Below are 19586 nucleotides of genomic sequence, written 5' to 3' on the forward strand. Positions count from 1 at the left end.
GACCATGAAAGAGATGAGTATCTTTTTTTTTTTTGACCCTTTATCCCAAATCACCAGGGGCCTGTACCATGATGGTAGTTTAACAAACTCAGGGTTACAGGATTAGTTTCGAGTTAACAAAACCAAACCAATCTATTCAGGCTTTGTTGATCCTACGATGCTGATCATCATCTTTCAGGATTTGATCCTGAGTTCAGGAGTTTAGCTGTGACATCAGTAGTTAGCAGCCAATCATATTAAATCACAAGCAGCAAGATACATTTCTCTCTTCTGCAGAATATTGCACAGAATTTAAACAAATTTACACAGCAAGAAGAGCCGTCTGTGAAAGAGGACAGCTGAAAGAAAAATCGTTTATCTCAGATGCAAGTAAAAGTTAATATATAGAGAGATCTGAACATTTAAGCTCTCATGCAGTCCTTTTTAAAGCTTTTTTGATTTTGAAGCTGATTTGTATGACCTTTTATATAGGCTATTTAAATGAATTAGTGCCTATTAATGATTGATTAGCTAAAATATGTAATTGATTAAGGGTATAGTAATTAAGTGATCTCTACATCATTCAATATTATTATTATAAATAAGCATTGTTAAGAGCCAGATGCTTTAGTCTTAAAAAAACATTTGCTGTGCAGTGACCTTTAATTTGGAGCAGAAACAGGGGAGTAACTTTATTACATCAGAGGTGTGCCACTTTGCTCACAGCTGATTGGTCCTATTTCAGTTTGAGATCTCTTATCCAGAACTTTATCTGTTGTGGAGCGTAAGCTACTTTGGAGATGAACACAGCTAAAAGCCAAACCACTTTAATGGTACCTTAAACTCAGAATTGGCACAAACTAAGCTTAAACATATCTGGCTAGCGAGCTCAACCGGCTTCATGGTATAGGCCCAGGTATCATCCCGTTTCGATGAAGCAAAAAAATAAGATTTTTTGCCCAGGGGGTTAAGGGAGATTTAAGCAAGTGTAATACAAGTTGATCTTGATCATCTGTGATATGCTGTTGATTACCACAGACAGAAATTAACAGTTCGTACAAACACATTTATAGTAACGCTTGCAGTTGAGGTCAATGAGAAAAGTGTTGGAATAACTTGTCATCTTGAATTCAAGCCACATTTACAGCTTTCCCCCGCCCCAAACTAACTAGTTATATCACCTGTGTTACTGCCAAAAAAAGCATTCATTGGCCATAGTATTACATCTGATGATTTACAGCATTAGAAAATCCAATATTATTGAACATTGTCCTTTATTATCAGCATTACTTCCTTTAAATTAAAGACCCGTTTACATTGTTTTGATGCAAAATGGCATACTTTGAAACATCAATAAATACAGGTGTCAAGTCTTTACAAATGTATATTAATGTTAAGTGGTTTTGACAGTAATGAACCCTCAACAATACAACATATCGGAGGACTTTCTCTGGAAAAGCGGAAAAACATGACGTTTTGTAGAAAATACAGCCCTATAATTGTGTATAAGTGGAAATAAAGCCATTCAGTTCAATGTGCAATGAAAAAGACTTTAAAATCTACATCCGATTCGATTAGTGACCGATTAAATGGACTAATTAAACAAGTCTGACCAAACAAACACAGATTGCCATATTAATGACAGTAATACACCCGGTCAAATGTGCCTATATGAACATGAACACTCAAACTATTTCCTAATTTTTAAATAACATCATGACGTGCGTATCTGAAGGATGAGCAGAAATCTGTAGCAAACGTTGCAGCTTTGAGGCACTTGGAGAAAGTTTCCTCATGTCCACTTTACAATCAGTTATTTCATCTTCTGTACTTCCTGCAGGAGTTTCTGTGTTGCCATGTTGTCTGGGTCGATTTTCAGCACACTGTTGAGATCTTCAATACAAGACTTCTTGTTCTAGGAGCACAAAAATGCATTATAATTATAATGTGCTACAATGTATAAAACAACCCCCCAATCAGAGATTCAAGACAATATACTTCATTCATATTTGAACTCACCTGAAGTTCCTTGTATGCCTGGGCACGTCGGTAAAAAGCCTTAATGTTGGCCGAATCCAGTAGAAGAGCCTCATTACAGTCACTTATGGCGTCTTTGTACATCTTTAATGACAGGTAGCAAAGAGCCCTACAAGAAATATTCATTTAAACATGATCAAACCAAGAGCTCGACTTTTCCAGGCCCTAGAAAAACACTTTTATGAAGGTGCATTTATGACTAATTGAAGAAAATATAAGGAATAAATTGAAGGCAACGTCAATATGTTCTCTAACTGTACAAGCACACAATGAGTTATGTTAGCAACACTTTAAGTCTCCATAACTTTAATTAATTTGACAAAAATAGCTTCAAGTTTGTGATTTTATAAGAACAAATATCTGCCAATGGTTTGTTTGTATCTGCAAATTAAGTGTCTGCAAATTAGTTTAATTGATAAAAATCAACTTCAAATGCAAGACATTTTAATACCAATTAAACTAATTAATTGAGCGATTTCTGCAAAACAAGACTTAATTTTGCATCTCAGGTCAAGGCATCTTGATTTAATGATGTTCAGACATTTGTACTGGAAAACAAAAAATAGGAAGATATTTTTTATTTTTGCAGTGCATGCAATTAAATTTAAGGCCCTATGAAATCTGTTTTATTTATTTTATAATTGTATATCTTTATGTTCATTTAATGATTAAATTACATTTTATTAAAATCAAAAAGCATGTCTAATTAACTGAAATCATGAAACGGAGACAACATAACAGCAATTAATAAAAATAAAATAAACATTGGTTACTCTATTTCAAGGTGTTACAGTGTAATTATATATTTAAGCGCAGAGTAATATTAATTAATTAACTACATGTATTTACTATACAGGATTATGGTTTGGTTGAGGGTTAGTTGCATGTAATTATGCATAATTTACTGTTATTACTATGGTAAGTACATGAAACATATGTAACAAAGACACTGTAAAATAAAGTGTTACCAAAACATTTATAGGACCGTATAAAATATATTATTATATACCCTATAAAATACACCTTATTTTTTCTCCAATTCTGTTTTATTTTAACTTAATTTAATTTTGTCTACAATTTAATTTGTCTATTGAATTCATAAAAACAACTTAATGTATTAATCTGTTTACAATAATAGGGCCCTGTGAAATGATTTTTTTTTTCTGGTAATCAAATGAAGGTATAAACCAATTTTATTTATCTTTGAATCAAATGAAAATTAAATAAACTCTTTCATTTGTGTTAGCAAATAAAGTTCTGCACAACACAGGTTTACTGTTAAAATTAAAACATTGTGATTATTTTAATAATAATTGTATTTAGTATTATTATGGCAGAAGTAGTTGGCCACAATGGCTGTTAAGGCCTTAAATTGTGTAAGGTCAAATAAAGACCCATGGAAACCCATGGATGTTTGTTGGCTTTGTTGCAGGTCATACCTGTTTGTGTAGGTCGTGACCTCTGTGGGGTCCTGCCCGAGTGACTGCGTGTACTTCTCCACAGCTTTCTTGTATTCGCCCTTCTTCACAAACGCATTGCCTTCTTCCTTTAGCACTTTAGCCTTTTTGACAGCTTCAGGTCCTGGTGCTTAAAATAAACCAATTGAAAATGAAGTGCTGAGGTGAAGTATGATGAGCGCTCAGTACAGCACAGGTAAATACCTTTCTTCTTGTTGTCAACCACGCCGTTCTGTTGTGGGCTGGAGGCCGAGCCGCCGACTTGCGCTAGGCTTTCTTTCACAGACATCGGAACGGTGGGAATCGGTGGCAGTTTCTCTCGCCAAGTTGGTCCATCTATATCCGTCAAAGCCTTGGTCATTCTGAAGGGAAGGAGCCATGTGTTAGTTATACAAATTCTTTTTTGCATTATTCTCCTGAATTACCTTAAAGGGCATCTATTATGCACTTTTTTTTTAGAAGATGTAAAATAAATCTCTGATGTCCGGAGTGAATATGTGAAGTTTTAGCACAAAATATCCCACAGATCATTTTTATAGCATGTTAAAATTGCCACGTTTTGGGGATGAGCCATAGACGTAGGTTTCTGAAGAGCACTTCTGAAGCCCAAAGTGGGCACCATCTCTGTAGCACGTCATTCCGGGATAACCATAAAGAGGCAGGATGTGGGTGGAGCTACAGTGCCTTAATTATGCAGAACTTTAACCTAATTTAGATCTTGCAGTCTCTACTAAAGCCCTATTCGTACAGGACTAGTATTATCTGGGGACCTCTGGTGATTTGTAATAATTGCAGAGAATGTCTGTGATCTTAATCCCGTGCGAATCGGCCATGTCTGTAATTTGTAATGTAAAAATTCTCCCGCAAATGACCTACCATATTTCGCCGAACACCGAGGTCCTGTGATAATAGTAGTCCCGTGCGAATCGACATCTCTGATTTGGCCAGGATTAGGCAGATGCCGCAGATCGTATATGATTTTTGCAAGGTTTTTTTCCCGTGAGCATTTCTATCTTTATCTTTCACGAAGAATGGAGGCTGCATTCATAATGCACACCGTTATGAATTCCCGTGCAGCCGCACGGATTATACTTTCACTTTAGAATGAGTATCAATTTGGGAGTAAACTGATTGAATGATGTGTTTAATATTAACATCAATAGTATTCTTAATGAAAAACAACAGAACAGTACAAAGACAAGATCGTTTAAATGGGCGTTTTCACATTAAGCATTGACACTGAATCATTCGCCGTATATCGTCAGTTTCTCACTCGTGATAAATGAAATCTGATTCCTGCCGCTGGTCTGTGCTCAGTTCATGGAGTCTGTTCTCTAACTGAACGAAATTATGTTTATTTAGTACTATAAAATAATCAAAATGATATTGATGCCTGTTTGATCTATAACGAAGTCTTGACATCATATCCGGGAGAAGTCAGTAAATTCGAGTAAAATCACAGGCCTTGCTTATCCCGTGCGAATGCACCACGCAAAACTCAGATGTGGGGGAGTTATTTCTATTTCACAGAGGTCCGTAGATAATACTAATCCCGTGCGAATAGTGCTTAACATGCAGATTAGTTAAATCAGGTATGATAAATGAGGAAAACACAAAATGTGCAGGGCTGGGGTGCCTACAGGACAGGTTTGAAAACCACTGGAACTGACCCAAAACACTTTTTGTACCAGGCTGTAAAAAAATAAAATAATTGGAATTGACTATGGGATTGACTCCCTTTTGGAGCCTGTCTCTGCCGGCCAGTCGATGAATGGCAGTTCAAGTCACTTACGTGTTGGATTCAAAGGATGCCGAAAGACCGAAAGGATGCCGCTTGATGCGAGCAGAAACGTGCTGTTTTTGTGTGCATCACTTTAAATGCAAATGAGCTGGTGCCTCTGGCCCCCTTTCAAGAAGAGGGCGGAGCTTCAAGAGCTCATGCTCCGGTGTCAGGACAATCTCATCTCACGGAATAAAAATGTCAGAACAGAAACTGTAAGTAGCCGTGTTCAGTTTGAACCGGAGTCAGACAACAATGCCTACAGAGCCAGAGAATAAATGCTGCATGGGGATAGAACAGAGGCCTGTTGCACAAAACTAGGATAAGGGATTAAGCCGGGATATCTTGGTGATCTTGTCATCTGTATGAAAAATGTAGTACACCGCTGTCATGTAAACATACCCTGAAGGCACACTCACACCAAGAACGATAATGAAAAATAACTATATTAGTGGATAAATTGAGCCAGGATCACCACGATATTCTGGCTTAATCCCTTATCCTAGTTTTGTGCAATAGGCCCCAGATGTAGTTTAATTTAATTCTGGATTAAATATTTGTCATCTTGCTTTTCTCCACTATTAGAACAAGCCTGTTGTAGCAAACCCTGTCTGAATGATGGCCAAAACGAAGTGTTTGTTTTACTCACCATATGAGCTTAATAATACACAGTACAAGAAGTTTACATTAAAGAAACTCCCCCCCTTGCATTATCATCAGCATACACAGCGAATTACACAATTATATTCTGTGAGAAACAGACCTTGGGTACGGGCTACAGTTTAAAGCCCATGCAGACCTCTAAACCAGTATCGCTCCGGAGACTAACGCCCGTTTCACACATACTCCGTCTGCAGTGCGTGTGCGGTGCGTATTATTTTCCGTACCCATGTTAACGGATTACAGCTTTCACACTGCACGCGGATGCAGTCCTTCAGTCCGTTCCAGGTGCGTTGCGTCTGCAGCAGTGCGCGGATCGTTTTATTACCCCTCGTTCACAAAGCAGTCTGGAGTGAATGATTTATGCAGACATAAACAAACCTAAACCTTCTCTGTCCACTTCTCTGCGGACTGTGTACAGCTCACTCAGGGTGGGTCTACGCTAATAGGGCGGAGTCTGTCAACAGTCGTGGGAGGGGCCTGTCCAAAGTGATGTCACTTTGCCCAAAATTGGCGAGTGGCTTGTTCTGAGACAGTGCTTATGATTTATGGGGATTCAAATAAAATTTAAAAAAAGCACTGGGTGAAGTTTTATTAATTGTAGGGTGGTTGTGTACACACACTGCCAATACACATTTGTGTTCAAACTGTTAAATTCTGCCATCATTTACTCATCATACTCATTACATCTTTAACAACATCCTTATGTTCTTATGTTTCTTTCTTCTGTTGAACACAAACATATTTTAAAGGGGGGGTGAAACACTCAGTTTCAGTCAGTGTCATGTCAATCTTGAGTACCTATAGAGTAGCATTGCATCCAGCATATCTCCGAAAAGTCTTTATTTTTTTTATAATTATATAAGAAAGATGCGCTGTTCCGAGTCTTTCCGAAAAAAGCCGAGCGGGTGGGGGCGTATCGTGTGAGCGGAGCTAAATAAATGACGTGTGCGCCGCCGTGTTGAGTGCGTCGTAAAGCTGTGTCATCCCTAACAGCGGGAAAAACTTTATTCAAAATAAAAATATGGCTTTTAATCAGATACAGCCATACATCTATGATCCGGAATCAGACCCAGAGGCTGCAGTTGAACAGGAGCAGCAGCAAAAACGACTAGAGCAGGACGACTCTATGTGGTACAAGTTATACACTAACTATATAATATGCTTAGCGACTTGTGTTATTTACATATTTATACTTGAATTATATCGTCGTATTTTTGTCTTTGAAGGTGTACATGTGAGAAGTGCAGTTGTGCACGTATGTGTGTGTTTACGCGTGGTTTGTGTAGACAATTGTAACGTTAGTAAGCGGACTGGTTTTGCACGGCAGGCTAGTGTTTACATAGAAAGACACGGAATAGTAGCGCATTTGAATGAAGAAGCGTGCTTATTTAGTCCAACATATTTCCCCACTCTTTGTGTATTGTTGTTTGGAGTGCTTTTACAATACACAAACATAAAGTTACACATATAGTGGCCAGCTAAACAAATGTACACGCACTACACATCGCATGCTCCATTGATCAATTAACTATACGTGATCATGTTTGGGCTACTTGATGAGCATAGACATTTGAAGCAGTCTCACTCACCGCCTGCGGTTCTAACGTTGGGACCTTTATCGTTGGGACTGCTCCATCCTTCAGCATTAGGCGATTGGAAAATCCGGCGTCGAACTGGGCCTCGTTTATAAAACAGTCGGCACCGAAATGCAGCGAACAGATATAAACATTCGCGCAACTCAGTTGCTGATCCGGAAAAGCAAATTACATCCACTGTTGCCTTAACGCGGGGTTTTTGGGGAATCTGTGCAGGACTGTCTTGGTCTGGCAACCAAAAACGCACTTTTTTGGTGACATTGTTATGTGCACATCACCTGTGCAGCGCATCCTACAAGCCAGCGCTTTGATGGGCGTAGGCTGTTACTTTCGCTCTCTCCCTCTCTCTCTCTCTCGCTCTTCCGGTAGAATTGTCCGTAAGGCCCATACAAGGAGATTCCGCCCCCATTAACGTCAAAGGGGACGCATGATCGCAAAAAACTTGCCGAAACTTATGACTAACCGGAAGTAGTATTTTTGACAAAGAAATACTCCCATCAAACGTCCACCTTAACTTTTGAAACGTTGTCCATGTTTAGTATGGGATTCCAAGTCTTTAACAGTGTAAAAAGGTCAGTATGCATGAAACAGCATTTCACCCCCCTTAAAGAATGTCTTTAATCAAACAGTTAGCCAATGTCAGCCATAGTAGGAAAAATATACTGTATACTGGTTTCAAAATGTCTTTTGTTCAACAGAATAAAGAAACTTGTACAGGTTTGAAACAAAATAAGACTGAGTAAATGATGATATAATTTCCATTGTTGGGGTGAACTATCCCTTTAATTTCCTAATAATTCTGAATCCAGAATTACCTGTTGACGCCATCATGAGCAGCTGGAATGTTCCAGTCTATCTGTAAAGCGGTTTTGTAGTCCACATAAGCCTGTCGGTATCTCTCCAAGGCCTCGTAAGCTGATGCCCGGCGAAGCAGAGCTTTAAATCCAAACGGAACCAATTCAAGAGACCTTAAAGGTAAATATAAAAATGTTTAACACTGCACGCAGTCACTTTAGCCGTTTTCTCTCCTTCTGTCTGTTGCACTCACTCTGTGCAGTCTTTAATGCATTCATTGCAGTTTCCATCTTTCAGGTAACTGGCGGCCCTGTTGGAGTACAAAATAGCCAGATCTTCCTTTTTCTTCTGACCTGTGAAGAACAGTTATATTATTTACCTTAGTACCAAATGCTCCTTTACATCTATAACAGTCTGAGCAGTCCTTTTAAAAAAAGTTGCCCTGCAACTTTCATATCTTCCTGCTTGCGATTTTAAAAACATTAATGTAGAATGTCTTGCATGTCCTGCAGCTTGTTTGTATCTGCATTCACCTTCACTATTTCTCTCAGAAATGATGATCATGTCGGGTAAGTACTCTGTGTATCATTTTCTTTTATTTTTTACAACACCGGCAAAGATCGTTTATTCCAGCGCATGTGCAGACAGGGTTACCAAGGCCATAAATCCTCACATAAACCCATAATAATAATAATAAATTTTATTTGTACCTGTGCTCTTCCTACCTGTAGAACAACTTATCAAGTAGGAAATATACATAAATTGTTATCAGTTTGCACTGCATAAGTTATGAATTATATATAGATGAACCCTTATTAAAGGTACTGAAGTTAGTCAAGAGCAGAGCATATTTAGTGAGCAATTACTTTTGTTCTTTACATTGTCATTATAAGTGATTAGTCACTTTAAAAGATCTTCAGCTGTCGCACATGATGAATTCGCAGTTACAACACTTACAAAACGCGTGACTGTCCCCCACCTGCTCCTTTTCAGAAAATTAAATTCGCTGTCCCATTGATCACGGTATTTACACGAGGCTTTGGGTTTATTGGCAGGAGTGCCTTCCGTCTCTATCGTTAGTTAAGTCCATCATCCGTCTCTGTTTTGTTTTTCCCCGCGCTGTCACTCGCGACAACGGCCACCAGTAGTCTACTGCAGAAGGCAGTTATCGCGAGGCAAGTTACAGAGCTCAGATTGAAAATGTTTTTTTGTTTTTTTACTCCGGTATTATTATTTTTTAATAACGCAGGTTAAAATACGGGAGATTTACAGTTAAATACTAACACAGGAGGACGGCAGGAAAGACGGGTAAAATACGGGACTTTCCCGGGCAAAACAGGATACTTGACAGGTATGCTGTAACCACCACAGACAATGAGGGGGGCAAGTATTGGAAATGGCAAAATTGTCCCCCCAATATATATTTCTTAATTCTGCTCTCCATTCTGCTCTTGTTTGTTGTTAGGATGGCAGACATTTTAAAAATGTAAATTAGGCTGGTCTGCCTCAGCAGTCAGCACTCAACAGTGCTCATCAATGTCAAAATTATGGCCAATCAGATCAAAGAAGGCAGGGCTTAAGGTTCACTGAAGAGGAGTGTGAATTTACAAATAGTTGGAAACATTTGGGATATAAGTACTCAATTGAACAAAAATCTATAACACTGACCTAGTGTTTTTTGTATATTTTACTGAAAAAGTTGTTACATAGTGCACCTTTAATATCAGTTGATGTTATTATATTCTTTTTTTGTCGTTATTGTATAACAATTAATAGTATTAAATTATTTGTGAACCAATGTATTGAAGTAAATCATAAATATTTCTTAATTTAAATACTGTTGATTGCCATAAATATAGCCATAGGTGCTGTAAGAATAAATCTACTCACTAGTATTGTACTCTTAGATGCATTATGCATTTATTTAAATTACTTAAATCTTATTTTTATTTGTTTTGCCATTTTTCACAGACCCCATCTTGAAAACCCCAGTACTGAAATTAATTTACCATGGTATTTCAAAGGTACAAGAGTACAATGGGACATTTTGTGCAAATGCTAGTGCAACAATGATGCTAGCATGGCACATGTACAAAAACAAGTTATGTAAGTGGTTATACTGTACCGCTGGTGGTTTCCATGGTGATATTTGTCTTAAGATAATATGTGACTTTTCTTACCGGACTTCTCCAGCTGCTGGATGGATTGGCTGTAGAGGCTCGCGGCTTCTCCGTACTGACCGGCTCTGAAACACTCGTTACCGGCTTGCTTGAGCTCCGTCCACGCCTGCGAGCGCCGCTTCTGAGGCATGATGACACTGCAACGATCACATCCATAACTTAGTTTAGGAATGTTACATTATTAAGCAATATCAATAACACACTGACAGTAATGTGTTATATAAACTTACCAAAGTTACCGCGGTAGAAACACCGTCAGATGTTGGAAAAACCCGGAAAGTAGCCGTTAAAGGAAGGGCTTTTACTCAACTCCGCCTGTTTAAAGTTACAAGTTATTGTGTTTAACAACCCGCTAGTGAATCTCATGAGACAAACTAGTCGGTGCCGGTTCTGGAACTCGCTAGAACATTCGCGTCTCCTTCTACACACGCGTGCGCGCGAGCCGGGATAAACACCACGTTTTACCGGCTGAGTTTCTTAAGAAACGGGCGGTGTTGAATTTCAGTTTCAGTTTTCAGCGGTGAAGCCTCTGTCGAGCTCCGGTGCTGCTATTTGAAGATCGGGATGGGTGATTGTAACCCAAACCAGTGTTGCCAGATCCGAGGGATAAAACACGCACCCCGAACCGATAAAAACAAGCGGAAGTTGCTTATATTATACAAACATGGCAACACTGACCCATCCGCTTCACTCTATATGGCAACAGTGAGCCGTTGGTTGCCAGACGCTCTTCAATACCCCAACATTTACTGTTTTAAAACGCATTTTACCTTTAAATATTTTCTTTTTCTTTTTAATAATACGGATTGAAAGTGCAATCAATTGAAAGGGCAAATGTTTCGTAATTAAATAAAGTACAACATTATAATAAAAAAGACAACTGTATATAAATCACCCAGAGGCGAACCAACATATCCAGCAAAATAAATCAAGGCCCTTAAAAAAATGTTTATTGTTAATATATCTTCGTTATCTTTAGATATAATTTTACAACATCAAAACTAGTCAGACACATCTAACAGAACCCAAATTGTCTCATTTTTATAACATTAAAGTTCAAAATACCAATCTATAAATGAATATTGGCTACAATACAATATCTTTAAAATACAGTACAATCTTTATATTTATAACCAGTTGTCACCCTAAAAACGGTTTTGTTGTGATGAAGAGAACAAGCAATTCTCCTACACAATAGCATGAAATATATGGTTACCATTTTAATTTAATATATATTTATTTAGTTTATCGACTAGTTATGTTAACTCAACTAATTTAATGTAGAAGAGCTGGATTTATTAATTAGCGATGCCTATGCATTCACCGAAACACATTGTTGTAGTTTTGTTTTCTTCCCAATGTTAAATGCATGGTTCTGTCTATTATAATTCTTAGTCACTGTAAATTATATATATATATATATATATATATATATATATATATATATATATATATATATATATATATATATATATATATATATATATATATATATTTTTTTTTTTTTTTTAATTGTAGGCTTGGTAGCTATATAGATACCAATACAAGCGATCAGAAAATGTGAAAACTTTATTTTTTGCTTTGAAAACTTGTTTGAGAATCATTAATATATTAAAAGAATTAAAGAATATGTTATTTTTATATTTTCCGTGTTAATTTTGTATTAATGTTTAAGTAATTTTGTTGTGTCTTTGCCATATTTAATAGGGTTTTTAAATATAGTTTGTATTTATTTTATTTGGTTTTAGTTAATTTAGCCTACTACATTTTTTGGCAACTAGCTGAAATTAATTTAAAAGTTACATTTTATACTGTTATATATCTTATTTTATTTCATTTAACGTTTATTGTATTTTATTTTAGCACAAAACATTTTGTTTTATGGTTTTGTAAATAACTGGACGACAGTTGTCGCTAAAGTGCGTTTGTCCTTCGCCTGTTTCCGTAGTTGGGCCGCATAAACGCCTTCCTGTCAGAGTCACCGGACGTGCGTGCTGAAGGTCGCGAATTATACGGTAAATATAGAGGTTTATAACTAAACTTCCATGGTAAATCATTCATAAAATATAATATTACACTATTATGTTTTAGATAACACTAAAATTGTTTTTTATTTTATTTATTTAATTGAGCTAAATGCGTCTCGTTTTGGAAATACATCTTGCCGCTGGTCGTCATTGCTTGCTAGTTTTGGCTAAACAGCTAACTTAGTCCTGCATCTCAGAAGGCACTATGATATGAATCAGAAATGTCATATTAAATATAAAGCAAAGTTAATTGATTGGCTTTGCGTTTGTATGCGCTTTATCAATTCTAGAGAAATAATATGCAAATGGCATATTAGCTAATCCGCTAAACCCTTTTGTATATAAAACATGCATATAAGCATACATATTGGGATCTTTACAGTCTCTATCCTATAGCAAACTAATATTAGCGTGGCCTATTGTGTGTTTGTCTGTAAAGACATCCATTTGTGATGGTCAGAATAGCACGTAGCAATACTGAAGAGTTAGTGCAAGGTTGTCAATTGACTATCAGTGTGCCATTTCTTTTTATTAATATCCATCATTGTCTTCTCTTTCCAGAAGTCAACAATGTCACTCGCAAAGCCAGCGATGAGAGGCCTCCTTGCCAAGCGTTTGAGGTTTCATTTGCCCATCGCATTTGCTCTTTCCATCGTTGCAGCCGCCGCTTTCAAGGTCAGTTGTGTTGTTTTGTATGATTTTATGCACTATATAAATTGTTATTGATTATTTATCTCTTGTGTAGGCACACATTTCTTTAATTAAAAAATAAAAATGATAAATTATCGTTGTGATGTAACTTTAATCGTCATTAAAGGGATAGTTTACCCTAAAATGAAAAGGACTTAGCTGTATATGACATTCTTTTTTTCAGACGAATACAATCAGTTATATATTATTAAAAGATCTACTGTCTCTTCCAAGCTTTATAATGACAGTGAATGGCTGTTTCTGTTTTGAAGTTCATTAAAGTACATCTATCCGTCATATAACTGCTAGGGGTGTGCACGAATATTCGAATAGTCGAATATTCGATCTGTAATTAACATTCGAAAACTAAAAATACTATTCGAATTTTATTTTGTTAATTGGCTGGCAGTAAATGCAGTTGTAGCAGATATCAAGTGGTACCCTCAGGACAGAAGGACAGCCAAACATGGATGAGATGAAGGACGTGCATTTATTTACTTTAAAGAAAAACTAGGTTGGAGCAAAATTAGTAAACACACACACACTGGAAGGCCTACTGTTTCACTCCGCACTTCCCCCGCTGCATTCAGTCAGACTGAGCGCGAACGCTTAAAGGGGAAGCGGATAACGCATCCTAAGGTGCGCCACTAATTAAGGCCCCACCTACAACAATTGGTAGGAACTCCCGACTGGAACCATTGAAAATTAAACATAAATAACAATGAAAGGGTAACATTAAGTTGTGATGAAGTTAAAACATTTACAAAAATATTTATTTCAACACAAATAAGTTAAGGTAAAATAAAATAATAAAAGTAGGATGACATAAAATAAAAAGTCACAAGCAACTGGCTACACAGTGCATCCATGAGAAATCCCTCTAAATCTCGCAGTTAATAATAATAATAATAATAGATTTTATTTATAATGCACTTTTCATTCCGAAGAATCTCAAAGTGCAACAAAGGGGGGGGGGGATAACAACAAAAAAATGAATAACAAGTAAAAATATAGAATACTACAAACAATCAACCAACACAGAAAACAGAACAGAAACAGAGCTGATGGTGAACAGAAACAGAGCTGATGGTGAACAGAAAACAGCTGATGGTGGAAGTCTCTGTTAGCTCCGCAGCACACTGTGGTCCACTCCATGTTTCAGATTTCTCCCAGTGGCAGTGTCCCGATGACATCGCTGAGGCACGACAGCTGAAGACCAGATGATGGGTCTTCTTCATGATGATTCAAACGATGGGGATCGCTGCAGCACCATGCAGGAGGCAGAACATTCCTCCGGGCACTTCTGTGGACACACCGGGGCCGGCGCAGATGTCGCTCCACGGTCGCAATGCAGGACGGAACAGCGGCGCAGCCGAGAAGCAGAACATCCCAACATCATGCCGGACACCGACGACGAGAGCCCGGATGACGCTAGCCCGGTGCAAACTTCAGCCACCATGCAGCTTAAGCCCAAGGGAGACCACCAGTGAGCACCCGCGGCGAGAAACATAAAATGTCCTCCAAACCAGAAACCAACCGCAGCAATTCAAATGTAAACATTAGAGAAGCGGTTGAAAACGGCGAAACGACGAACAACGACCTCTCAGTGGCTGCCAGCAACCAGCAACAGTCCCAATTGTAGCTCTGACTGTTAGACTAGTCACAAACATAAGGAAATAAAATAAAATGTAAATCTAATAGTACATTAACATGATTTGTTGTGGGTGGAGAAGCGGCGAACAGACGACGCCAGCGTCCTCTCCCCCACGTTGCTATTCTTCTGTAATAGTTATATCTCAATCCACTGGGTGGCGTTGTGGAGCAGGTTAATAATTTAAGTGCATTTGATCACAATGTCGTCGTCTGCCTCGCAATGTTTGGAATTAACGTTACTTCGATGAAAATTGAAAATGCTGTTTGCACTATGATGAAAATGCACAAAATGGAGTTACTTTTGATGAAATCAATTACTGAAACTGAGTTATAATGATATCACCACCACAAACGAGAATCACATGAAATCCAAACACCAGTGGAATGAGCGATCACTGCTCAGGAGTGCAGGTAAGCTCATCTGTAGCTAAGTTACCCCGAGTGCGAGTGAGAACTTATGATAGCAAAATGATCTCGAGACAAATGCTTCCTTTAAAGTTCTTTGAGGGTTTATGAACAGAAAATACAAAGTTCTTCACTCAGACTTCACTTAACCGATATCTTTGTCTCCGCAACGCCTGTCAGTGGCGCATTTTCTCACCCGAGAATAATATCATAATCCAATAATATTATAGTTTATCCCTACATGAAAATGTGAAACAATACAAAGTAAACACATCAGCCATATCAAACACACGCACACACAGGTCGGTAGGCTATAGCCTATTGACGTTTGTGTGTGTGTGTGTGTGTGTGTGTGTGTGTATACGTCACGCTAACTGACGCGCTCTGCGCTCGTGCTCCTTGAGCTTATAATCCTTTTGTTCTTTAGGCATTTTTTTACACACTGTTTAATGTTTTAAAAACCTTAAGATATAACGTAAGCGTGTTGTGTACATTGCCTAATCATAAGCTTGTTCAGAAATGGTGACGACATGTTTAGAGAAAAAAAGAAAGAAACATCTCTCATTTTCTCAAAATACCTAATTTAAATAAACGAATATTCGAATATTCGATTTTTATGAGCCCAAATATTCGAATACAATATTTTGGGAAAATGCCCATCCCTAATAACTGCTCCACGCGGCTCCGGGGGATTAATAAAGATCTTCTGACGTGAAGCATTTGTGTAAGAAAAATGTCCATGTTTAACTTTACAAACTGTAATCTCTAATTTCTCTAACTGTGGTACGCATGTAAGAACAGTAGATGAATGCAGAAGAGCAGAGAATAAAACAAAACTGGTACTTGCGTGAATACACTGGCGCGCCAGTCTCTTGTGAACGCGCGTACAACAGTTAGTATAAAAATAAATGGATATGAATATGGATATATTATATAAATATGGATATTTTGATATGAAGGCCTTTATTAACCCCCCGGAGCAGTTATATGATGGATAGATGTGCTTTTATGGACTTCAAAACAGAAACAGTGATTATAAAGCTTGGAAGAGCCTGGACTTATGTTAATATATCTCTGATTGTGTTCGTCTAAAAGAAGAATGTCATATACACCTAGGATGAATTGATGGTGAGTAAATCATGGGCTAATTTTCATTTTTTGGTTGAACTATCCCTATAAGATTAGTTTTCAACAATATGGGGTTTTATTTCCCCTTAATTTCTAATCTTGAACATTTGTTTTGTGTGTGTGTCTTTCTGCAGTATGCAGTAACAGAGCCCAGGAAACAGGCATATGCCGACTTCTACAAACAGTACGACGCCATGAAGGAGTTTAACGCTATGAAAGAAGCTGGTGTTTTTCAAAGTGTCAGGCCTTCTGGAGAATAAAGCTGTGCGATGTGAGTGGCCTTTCAGGTGCACTCTATGCACTGCCATTTCAGTAAACATAATATTTAACAGCCCTGGGTTGAAAAAAAAAAAATTATATACATATATTAGTGCTGCAACGACGCGTCGACGTCATCGATTACGTCGACTACAAAAATACGTCGACGTGCGTGAAATGCGTCGACGACGACGCGTTTGTTTCCATCTCGCGTAATGGCATACAGGGAATGGAGAAAGTTGCATTCTATCACAAAAACAGAGACCACTGTTATCAAAAGTATGGGAATACTTTAAACAGAGGACAAATAAAATGGCCCTTTGCAAAACCGATATGGTGTACCACGGCAGCACAACTGCGATGCGCGAGGACCTCAGAGGAAAACATCTCGGCGCTCTCCGGTGTTACAGTTTAACTGGTTTCCGTGTGATCTGGTGACCAACTTCCTGGTTCAGGTCTGATATTCTTGCGCTTGCGGCATTCTGAAAAGTTGAGATGTTTTTAACTTGATGCGGTACGGACGCGCCCAAAAGCGCGCAAAAGACGTGATATGTGAACGGCCCCTTAAAATACAGCGTGCCGCGAGACAACAGTCACAAACCACCGAGCTCCCCCGAATCAGCTCCAGATCTCTGGAAACCATGCTAATCCATAGCAGAACCCTGACTACCACTTTAGGTTTTGTGATGCTAAAGAACATTTCATGACGTCTCAGACAACTGTGAATGTATGGCTACTGTGGTTTAATTATAAACGCTATCATAAACTCATATTTACCATAGTAAAATTTTCTTTGCCTCTTTATTATTTTATACTGTAAAAACTTCAACCACATTGGTTGAAAATGAATAAAGGTTGAAATATTATATTAGAAGTCGTACTTATATATTTTTTGTAAAGTTATCCAAAGGATTCATGAGCTAATTACAAAAAAGAACATTAGATTAATTATTTATTGTAATAAAAATAATCGTTAGATTAGTCAACAGAAAAAATAATCGTTAGTTGCAGCTCTTTTATATATATATATATAATAATTTGTATGGAAGTAAAATGTTTTTAAAAGCATGATAGTTTCACTATTGTATCTATTAAATATTGTTTATCCAAAAACCACTAGAACAATGTTATCTATTTAGTTGACTTGTGTACTTGTATTATCGCAAATGTTTCCAAGAATATTTAAATAGAAAATAAGCATTTTAACCAGGACATGGACCGTGCATCGCCTATAAGTGACATCACACCCACTTTACCCTTGATTTCTCGTTTTATTTACTCTCAGTTTTATGTAGTAGAAACCACGGAAACACCAAAGCCGCTTTAATATATGATGTGTTTTATTAGACAGGTGAGCAACTGTTTGGATCATTGATGGACAGAAAACTAATGATTTTTCTCCAGCTCAACACAGTTAGTCTTATTGTTTAAATCTGGTGTTCTTGATTTACCGCACAGAGTACCATGTTTTACCATGCCAAATATGATCTCGCTCACTGCAGTGTGAACAAGTGTCTCATAGTAGAGCCGAGTGAACACACAGAGTAGCATTATAACATCACTTTAACACACTTAGATGTGTGCAATACCCCCCCACACACACACGAGCAGAAGCGTAAGCGCTCTAATGTGGTAGAATAAAAGTAAGGCTTTATTGAACTACACTTTTGTCTCGATTAAGTGACCTCTAGCCGTGATGAATTACATAGCTTTGTAATTTGGCTTTAAAGGGTTAGTTCACCCAAAAATGAAAATTCTGTCATTAATTCCTCTCTCTCATGTCGTTTGACACCCGTAAGACCTTCGTTCATCTTCAGACACAGATGAAGTGTTGAAATCCGATGGCTCAGAAAGACCTTCATTGACACCAATGTCATTTCCTCTCTCAAGACCCATAAAGGCACTAAAGACGTCGATACAAAGCCCATCTCACTACTGCGTCTCTACAATCATTTTATGAAGACACAAGAATAGTTTTTGTGCACAAAAAAAACTAAATAATGACTGTGATGGGCCGAAGAAAAAAAAAACTTAGAATGGTGATGAATCAGTGAATCGATTCATGATTCGGATCGCCAAAGTCACGTGATTTCAGCAGTTTGATACGCGATCCGAATCATGAATCGATTCACTGATTCATCACCATTCTAAGTTTTTTTTTTTTCTTCGGCCCATCACAAAGTCATTATTTAGGTTTTTTTGTGCACAAACTATTCTCAAAAACTATACATTAGTCATTATTTTACTTCCATACACTGGTCAATTTTTTTTTTTTTTTGGTCTATTTTGCTTCTACAACATTCTTTCTTCAGACTAAGGGATTTAAAACATCTTTAAGTGTCTATCATCCATTTGTGTCTTTATGTTCCAGTTACAGGCAGTGGTGAAATCTCCACTTCAGCAGCTTTACATACACCAAACTCTACAGTTTTATTCCTATATATATATATATATTCTGAAGAAGTTTGTTCATATCAACTTTCCCAAAAATGCTTGTTTTTCTGGCAGTTGGGAAATCAGTATTTTCTGATTTATGGATTGATTTAAGACATCTACTCTGTAAAATCTTAAATATGCCAACACAATGAAACTTAATATGCATCCATATTAATGCATTTCAGAGAACTTGTTATACAACAGTATTTTGTTCTTTTCTATGATTAGTCAGCTGGGGAAATTATGTTTGTGTGTATTTTTTTTTTTTTTTTTTTTTACCCTTTTCATCTGTGGTGTCTTTCCTTAAATGTGAACACTTAGACGTCTCTTCTTTCTTTACAGGTGTCGTTCCCCCTGCATTCCTGCTCTACATCTGAATCTTTATAAGATTATTGGATATGAACATTGATGTCTGATGTTCTCATTAAGATGCAAATAAACTGTTGACAACCATCCTGCTGTAGTGACTTATTGGGACATGAAATAAATGTTGAAATATATCA

The 19586-nt window shown here is 37.5% G+C and overlaps 2 protein-coding genes across 3 annotated transcripts; one reads left to right on the plus strand and one right to left on the minus strand.

Annotated features, from left to right (window-relative positions):
• Positions 1-1235: 1235 nt before the first annotated feature.
• Positions 1236-11114, minus strand: tomm34 (translocase of outer mitochondrial membrane 34). Of its 2 annotated transcripts, XM_067460426.1 has the most exons (9): positions 10888-11114; positions 10717-10801; positions 10487-10623; positions 8560-8659; positions 8327-8479; positions 3678-3835; positions 3456-3603; positions 1999-2125; positions 1236-1894 (listed from the first exon to the last, which is right to left on the minus strand). In XM_067460426.1, exons 3-9 carry the CDS (start codon positions 10614-10616, stop codon positions 1793-1795), a joined length of 918 nt encoding a protein of 305 aa, XP_067316527.1. In that variant the 5' UTR covers positions 10617-10623; positions 10717-10801; positions 10888-11114; the 3' UTR covers positions 1236-1792. The 2 variants fall into 2 exon arrangements, with proteins under 2 accessions (XP_067316527.1, XP_067316526.1); XM_067460425.1 differs by having other exon boundaries at positions 10717-11114.
• Positions 11115-12428: 1314 nt separating this feature from the next.
• Positions 12429-19536, plus strand: cox6c (cytochrome c oxidase subunit 6C). The gene is made up of 4 exons (XM_067460427.1): positions 12429-12501; positions 13075-13188; positions 16524-16660; positions 19426-19536. Exons 2-3 carry the CDS (start codon positions 13084-13086, stop codon positions 16647-16649), a joined length of 231 nt encoding a protein of 76 aa, XP_067316528.1. The 5' UTR covers positions 12429-12501; positions 13075-13083; the 3' UTR covers positions 16650-16660; positions 19426-19536.
• Positions 19537-19586: the final 50 nt, after the last annotated feature.

This window comes from Pseudorasbora parva, chromosome 12 (assembly GCF_024679245.1).
Source record: "Pseudorasbora parva isolate DD20220531a chromosome 12, ASM2467924v1, whole genome shotgun sequence".
Taxonomy (NCBI): domain Eukaryota; kingdom Metazoa; phylum Chordata; class Actinopteri; order Cypriniformes; family Gobionidae; genus Pseudorasbora; species Pseudorasbora parva.

Excerpts from the sequence above, each read along its gene's own strand:
- cox6c (XM_067460427.1), top strand. The coding sequence starts at position 13,084 with ATGTCACTCGCAAAGCCAGCGATGAGAGGCCTCCTTGCCAAGCGTTTG. Across the intron at positions 13,189-16,523 it reads TTGCAGCCGCCGCTTTCAAG|TATGCAGTAACAGAGCCCAG; the intron begins GTCAGTTGTGTT and ends GTCTTTCTGCAG.
- tomm34 (XM_067460426.1), bottom strand. The coding sequence starts at position 10,616 with ATGCCTCAGAAGCGGCGCTCGCAGGCGTGGACGGAGCTCAAGCAAGCC. Across the intron at positions 8,480-8,559 it reads TGCATTAAAGACTGCACAGA|GTCTCTTGAATTGGTTCCGT; the intron begins GTGAGTGCAACA and ends TTTACCTTTAAG. Across the intron at positions 3,604-3,677 it reads GGTTGACAACAAGAAGAAAG|CACCAGGACCTGAAGCTGTC; the intron begins GTATTTACCTGT and ends GTTTATTTTAAG.